Consider the following 6,929-nt stretch of genomic DNA (forward strand, 5'->3'; position numbering starts at 1 on the left):
CGTCCATGTGTCTGTGCAAAGGAGGCTTTGCAGCCGGCACAGTGAGCTGTGACGATTCGCGGTCAACTCTTCGCCTGCGTCTTGTTATTTCCTCCGCGATCGCGGATGTACCGTCCATGATGACTGCCCCTGCGGGCGGCCGGCAGGTATCGTCATAAATTGATGATCCGTTTGTGCCGGCTCCAGCAACGGGTGCCAACAGGCGCGTAATATTGTTGCCCGCATCGACATATTGTTGTAGTGAGCAGAATTCATTGCTGCAACCCCCTTGTTTTAGTGCCCCCCAAGCTTGCCCTGTGGCAGTATTTTTGGCGGTGGCTAAGGCGGTCGTGGCATTGGTAATGGTCGGAGGACCAATTTGATGCCACAGTTTCGATGAGAAATGTGTCACATGGAACATGACACTTTGACGACGAAACGGCGTGCCAAACCGCCAACAAGATAGCAGCAGCTACCGACCTAAGGGAGTAACTCTCAGCCGTCGAGCTGTGGACGACGACTCAAAAACGGACGCCGTGTGCATAATAACACGAACACGAGCTGACGAACGAGAGCTGACGAACGAGAGCTGACGAACGAATTTGGGTGGTGTGAGCACATGGCCGTCGTGGGTGTCATGTCATAAAAAGAACAGTGAACATATGAATCACTTTAACCGACAAATGGGCAGCGATAAATGGGAATGCCAGAGTTACGTGCCAGAGTGGAACACGGAATGGTGATCGCACAACAGATCACCAATTGATGATGCCCGGAGGAAGATCGACCGAGCATAATTCGAGCGGTCGATTCGAGACCATAGTCAAATTTTGTAGGAAGAATGTATTTTACAGGAAGGAGCATGCGTACTCGCTCTCTTCCTAACTGTCTAGTACGATAGCACGCCGGCTTGCGGTATGATGCAACTCTCTAGGGCTCGATCCTTTGGATATCAGCCTAATTCCTTATGGATTATGTCTTCTTATTGAGCCGTTAAACAGAGGTTGGTTCGTAGACTTGTAATCCGGATTGGAAGCCGAATAGTCTGAGAGTGTGTGCTTCATCTTCTTGTCTGAGGATAAAGACGTTTTTTCCGGGTCTACCGAATCGTCCTGCCCGTCCTATTCGATGTAGACATGTATCCTTTGATTCAGGAAGATCAATAGAAATTACAAGATTGACTTGCGTAACATCGATTCCACGAGCGAGTAGATCAGATCCGACTAGGCTGGTCAGGCGTCCTGCGGCGAAGTCCCGGAGGTAAGAATCTCGTTCAGCTTGTTCAACTTTTGCGCTTATAAAGGCGGAAGGAATACCAAGAATGCTTAAAGTTTGGGAGATCTTCTTACCACTAAAGGTATCATTACAAAAGATAATTGCTTGTTGATCTAAGCAAGACCATAATACGATTATTAAACCTATAAATTTAACTCTTAAATCTGGCCAATGATTCCAATCTTGATCATCATCCATCCAATCTTCAAGTTCACGTATACGATGCACTGCACTGTCCTCATTGAACGCATCATAGTATACATCCATTGCATCAATTGCCTGTGCCGCATCGACTGAATGCATAGTATTGACGGCGTGCATGGCATTAGAGACATCCTCGGTACATTCATCCTCGTTAGCGGCCACGGCACCATAGGTTGTGGAGTCTGCGGTAGTGGGGCAAATTTTGTTGAAGCAGACAGGAAAGATCCGAAGTTGATTGATAACAAAGCTGAACATCGACCCGTTTGGATCCACAGTTATCATGGTACAAGGCACCTGGTGAAGTACAGGGGTTTCTATGTCCGTCTTGATAACTCGTTGGTCCAAGTCCATTCGCAATGGGACTCTAGCAGAAGTGCTGGACTTGCTGTGATCGATGAACGAAGAAGCGAGAAAGCACTTTCGCAACACACGTGCAGGGGGTAGTCGTGCGACTAGGGTCTTCTCAGCCTCCGTCTCGTGCTCATCAACGACAATGCACAGACCCGAATCCGAATCCACGACTGTATCACCGGCTGGATTCATGGCTGGATTCATGGCTGGTTGGGCGAGAGGTGAATCGATGGTTGAATCGGCGAGAGCTGAATCCACCACTGATTCGGTCTGGGCGGAACGACGGGCCGCCCCTTTTTTTTCCTTCGTTACCCGTTTTGACAGGTCCGGACAGGCGAGGTCGTACACAATGCGTTCAACGAGGTTAAGGACGGACGGCGGGAATGTGGCTGAGCACGCTACGACCTGGATGGGGGTGAACTGCTTGAGGTTGCCGAGCACGGCCAGAAGTTGCGGTAGGAAATTTTCTTGGAGGAGTCTGTCTGCCTCGTCGAGTACGAGGGTGCGCAGCGGCGGAATATTCCATCGTACTATTTTGGCAACGCTTCCTTGGGCAACGCTTCCTTGGCTCTGTCGGGACTTCTTGTTAGTGTAACTGGTGACGTCTTGCGTAAGGGTTAATATCCGGCCAGGCGTGCCGACAATTATTTGCGGTCGATGGATCCGCATACCAATCACATCGTAGGAAAGCGGACACCCACCCACACAGGCCAAAACTCGGAGCCCACTGTCTATCATCGGCCATGCAATTTGCGTAAACGTACTCGCTACCTGCACGCCTGTTTCGCGCGTGGGAATCACAACCACACATTGTAAACGTTGCCGCACACTCACTGTACATTCCTCCTTTATACCCGTCGGCTGCAGCGATAACTGCTCGTTACAATGCTCAAATTCCAAATCTATTCCCGTCAACACCGAAGCTACATAGGCAACAGTCTTCCCTGTACCCGACTTGGACTGGCCTAACACATCTAAAGAAAACGAAGTACTAAGGGAAACGAAGTACTAAAGAAAACGAAGTACTAAGGGAAACGAAGTACTAAGGGAAACGAAGTACTAAGGGAAACGAAGTACTAAGGGAAACGAAGTACTAAGGGAAACGAAGTACTAAGGGAAACGAAGTACTAAGGGTAATGGGGGTAGGAACAGTCAGCTGGGACGGGCAACATACTTTCGCCTCTTATTATGTGCGGTATCAGACGCCTCTGAACTTCTGCAGGACGGTTGAAACTTGCGTTCAGTAACCCGGCTTCAACTTCCTCCTTCAAATTCAACCCGCACCATCCATCCATTTATTATATGAGTTGTTCGTCGCAGAGTCTCCCGCATCCCCCCGGCATGAAGCCATGGCTACCGGCCATGACTATCCCGCCTTGGCTATCCCGCCTGGACCGAAGCTTGGAATGGTGCCGCGGACAGGAAACAGTTCTGGGGGAGTCATAACAGTCCATAAGTTCAGGTCCCGGCTAGTTCCACCAGGGCAACCTGGAAAAAGGGAACTGAGCACCGCCGCATGCACGCACTGAAGGTCGGCCGTGGTTACACCACTGTTGACCAATCAACCCTAAATTCGTACCACGATCACTTGGAGCGGGCAGGAAAATATAAAATTGCCGATGCATGGTTGAGTCTAAATCAGTGGCCTCAGAGGTTTCATGTCGAAGGTTGGTGAAGGTGGCGAAGGATTCACTGATATCGCATTGGTGTTGTGCAGTGTGCGGTAAATTGCCGGGACGGCCGATGAGTTTGGGCACGTGTAAGCATTGTTTTTGTGATCAGCATCTGGAGTCTGTCTTTTGTCCGCGATGTGCTGAAGAAACGAGTGTGTACGAAGTATCGGAGAGCCTGCCCGACGTCCGGGGTGAGCTTTCGGCATTATTGCTGTACCTGTTGGCGCACCGCATGCCGGTAGCTTGCGACTGCGGCACTTGGAGAGGCTACGTCGACCAGGTACAGGCTCATGTGACAGAGTCCCTAACCGCCGACAGTAATAAGCGCAACGTTCAGAAGCAGAGCCTGCACCAATGCTACGTGGAAAGCGGCGAAGAAACCCAGAGTCTTCACGAAACTCTATTGCACTTGGTAGGGCTCTTTTTCAGGGCCTCCACAAAGGTGAACGCAGTACTGCAAACACGCGTGTGCGGACTATTTGTCGTCTACCGAGCATTCGACCCAGAAAAAGACCTAATTCCCGCCGCGGCGAGCTATTATGGCGCCATGTTATCAGTAAAACAACAACAGGTAGTAGAAGTACTTGCTCACGTCAGTAAGAACCTCCAACATACACAAACTTGAACCCACCACATGATTCGAACCACAGACACACACTCTGAGACACACACTCTGAGACACACACTCTGAGACACACACTCCGTTCAACACTCACTACAGTACCGTATCTCGTCTGAGACACACAGTCCATTATGCAGAGAACGACTTATACGGGTTCGTATGCGTCAAGCTCCGTTCGTGCCACATCCACAAGTGGATTCCGACTGCCTGCATCTATCCACCAGATTGGAGTCGCCAGAATTTTGCTGAGACCCTGAGTTCTCTCAAGTGGCAAAATCCCGTGGCGGAAGATGAATTCGAACCCAAGTTAATTTTGCGGCCGCTAGCCAGCGACAGCGAAGGCCCGGATTCAGGCTGGTCGGATTAAAAGACGATCCAAACCAGGCCCACGTCTTTCCGGCAATGCCTTATTTTGCCCGACCAGTATGTGCCGGACCGGCTCCCCGAAACCGAGCTACTCGGGACCGGATGCCCATTACGTTCGGATGGTGTGCTTTCTGGTAGGCTTTCTGGTAGTGCATTGCCACGCTCTCCGCTGCGCGCTCGTCATGAATATTTGCTGTGTGCATATTGCTCATCTCAAACAAAGCACACTCCCCCAACCAATCGAGAACATGCTCTGCAGACCCATCAGCCATCGGCAGCTCTCTGAACAATACCCATCTGCTCCTCTTTTGCTGTGTGCTCCGAATCCAGTGATACGTCCACTGGCAACACTTGGATTCGGATGTTAGATCCGGATAAACCAAGTGCCGCTCGTTCTCTCAGAAATCACTTTGGGTTCTGCTGTGGACAATGGTTGTGGACAAAAAGGGCATTTATTAAGAACAGCACGTTAGTGCCTACTTTTGGTCCCGTTTTGCCGTTCAAAAAAGAACGGTGAGTTGGGCTCACAGGTATGCCCAGGGCACAGACAGTTGAGCGTGGGCCCGCGCAAGGCCTGCAAGGCCTTTTACTTTCTCAACGGACCCAATGGAGGATCTCTTTCACGGTGGTGAAGGTCGAGCCCAGCTTCGCAAAAGTGCGTCCCAGTGGGCTGGAGTAAGTGCGTCCCAGTGGGCACTCTCCACTCCGTAGGGCCTGAACGAATTTCACACTGGGTTGTGCGGATCGTCTACAGTGAGCTGGACCTCCGAAACAGTATGGAACATACCGTTGCCCGAGGACAGTAAGAAACACACCGGTGGTGAGTGTGATGCCCACAGGGCAATGCCATAAATGAAAGTACCTATCGATTCTTGGAGGACGCCTTAGCCACGGCGACCGGGATGGAATTGAGGGAGGCCCTTGCGTTAGCGGTCACTGCCTACAACCCTGCGCCACATGCTTCGCTAGAGTGTAATCCGTCAGCCGTCGTGACCGGACGTCAACCCTCGCCGAGCTGGCAAGGGTTCGAATACACGACAGAAACTACCCGGATGCTCAGCCAGCGCAATCGACTGGAGTGCTCCATCAGCATGGACGCCCTTCGTCAGTTGACGAGACCAGGGGTCACCCCGCTGGTCCATATGGGAAACGTGGTCGCGTATCCGCTGACAGAGTACGAAAGAGACAAATACGCCATTGGACTATCTCATACCACTACATACAAGGCAAACTCAATCCGGCAGACAAACCGTCAAGAGGAACAAGACGCTCAACTAAACACGCTCGGATCGACCCCTGAATTATTCAAACACATAAACCGGAACTTTATCGCACACTTTATCGCACACTTTAGCGCACACTTTATCGCACACTTTATCGCACACAAACTCAAGATCTAGATCGCACACAAGTTAACCCAACGATTCCAGATCACGAACGGCTACTAGTGAACCACCTCAGATCGAGGCACGCACCAGAACCCCCAAAGAGACGCCTGTGTAGATTAAAGTTATATTATTTTTTTCCATTATCGAATCTAAGAAAAGAAAGTCTTAAGTCGAAGGTCGGCTAGTCGGTTGATTCTATGAACAATTACCAACGCCATTTGTACCTGACCGGAGAGTGGCCCTACGGAAGCGAGGCTCCGTCGCCCAGCCGAGCCTCCGTTACACATGTGTAGCCCGGCCGCTAGCGCTTGGTCGCTGCCCCTTGACTACTCGGCATTTGACCATCAGCTTAATAAGGCACGTGTACTATAACGCATACCCTGAACGTATCCACATACATGACGAAACGTTCGATGTCTATGGCGGGCTGTTGTCCGGGTGGAGGCTAACATCGACTATGGGTAGCATACTCTTTTGGTGCTTGCTCGAACCCTTGAGGCATCTGTACTGCACCGTGACGGACGTAGATCCCGGGCGAACTTTGCTGGTGACGATGCCGACCTAGGATTGGCAACCTACGACACGTGCGTGTCTCTGTCTCCAGACAGTTGGGGCTACTATTGACGCAGTAAAGACCTACGTGTCCAGAGACCGAACGGAATTCCCCCGCCACGCTATTGGCACATCCGTCAGTGCTTACCCTGCGCGCGCTATAAGTTCCATCTCTTGGTGAAGACCTACAACCCAACCGGTCTGAATGGGGCTTGTTCCGGGATGGGACTGAGTATGGTGACACACCCAACACAATGCTCCTTTGCGAAATGAGCGAGTGCACCCTCGACGCATCTACCAGCGCCGTCCCTCAGGCTGTCCTGTCAGGCTTGGTGCGGAATGCGTCCCGCCCGCCTCTTCCAAACCAAGCGAGGCCGTCTAGTTGAGGAAGGCTATAGACAAAGTTCCGCTGAGACTGGAACACGACTTCGGGTATGATAGCGAACGGTGGACGACGTATTGGACGTCAACACTTCGCCGGTTCGCGTGATGTGTGGTTGGGCTGGATGAAGTGTATGA

At 51.3% G+C, this 6,929-nt stretch overlaps 1 protein-coding gene across 1 annotated transcript; it reads right to left on the bottom strand.

Annotated features, from left to right (window-relative positions):
• Positions 1-972: 972 nt before the first annotated feature.
• Positions 973-3,104, bottom strand: GNI_137090 (helicase; the record flags this gene model as incomplete). The annotated part of the gene is made up of 2 exons (XM_011134157.1): positions 973-2,783; positions 2,984-3,104. The coding sequence occupies 2 exons, from the start codon at positions 3,102-3,104 to the stop codon at positions 973-975; spliced, it is 1,932 nt and encodes a 643-aa protein (XP_011132459.1).
• Positions 3,105-6,929: the final 3,825 nt, after the last annotated feature.

Source organism: Gregarina niphandrodes, assembly GCF_000223845.1.
Source record: "Gregarina niphandrodes unplaced genomic scaffold scaffold00036, whole genome shotgun sequence".
Lineage (NCBI taxonomy): Eukaryota > Apicomplexa > Conoidasida > Eugregarinorida > Gregarinidae > Gregarina > Gregarina niphandrodes.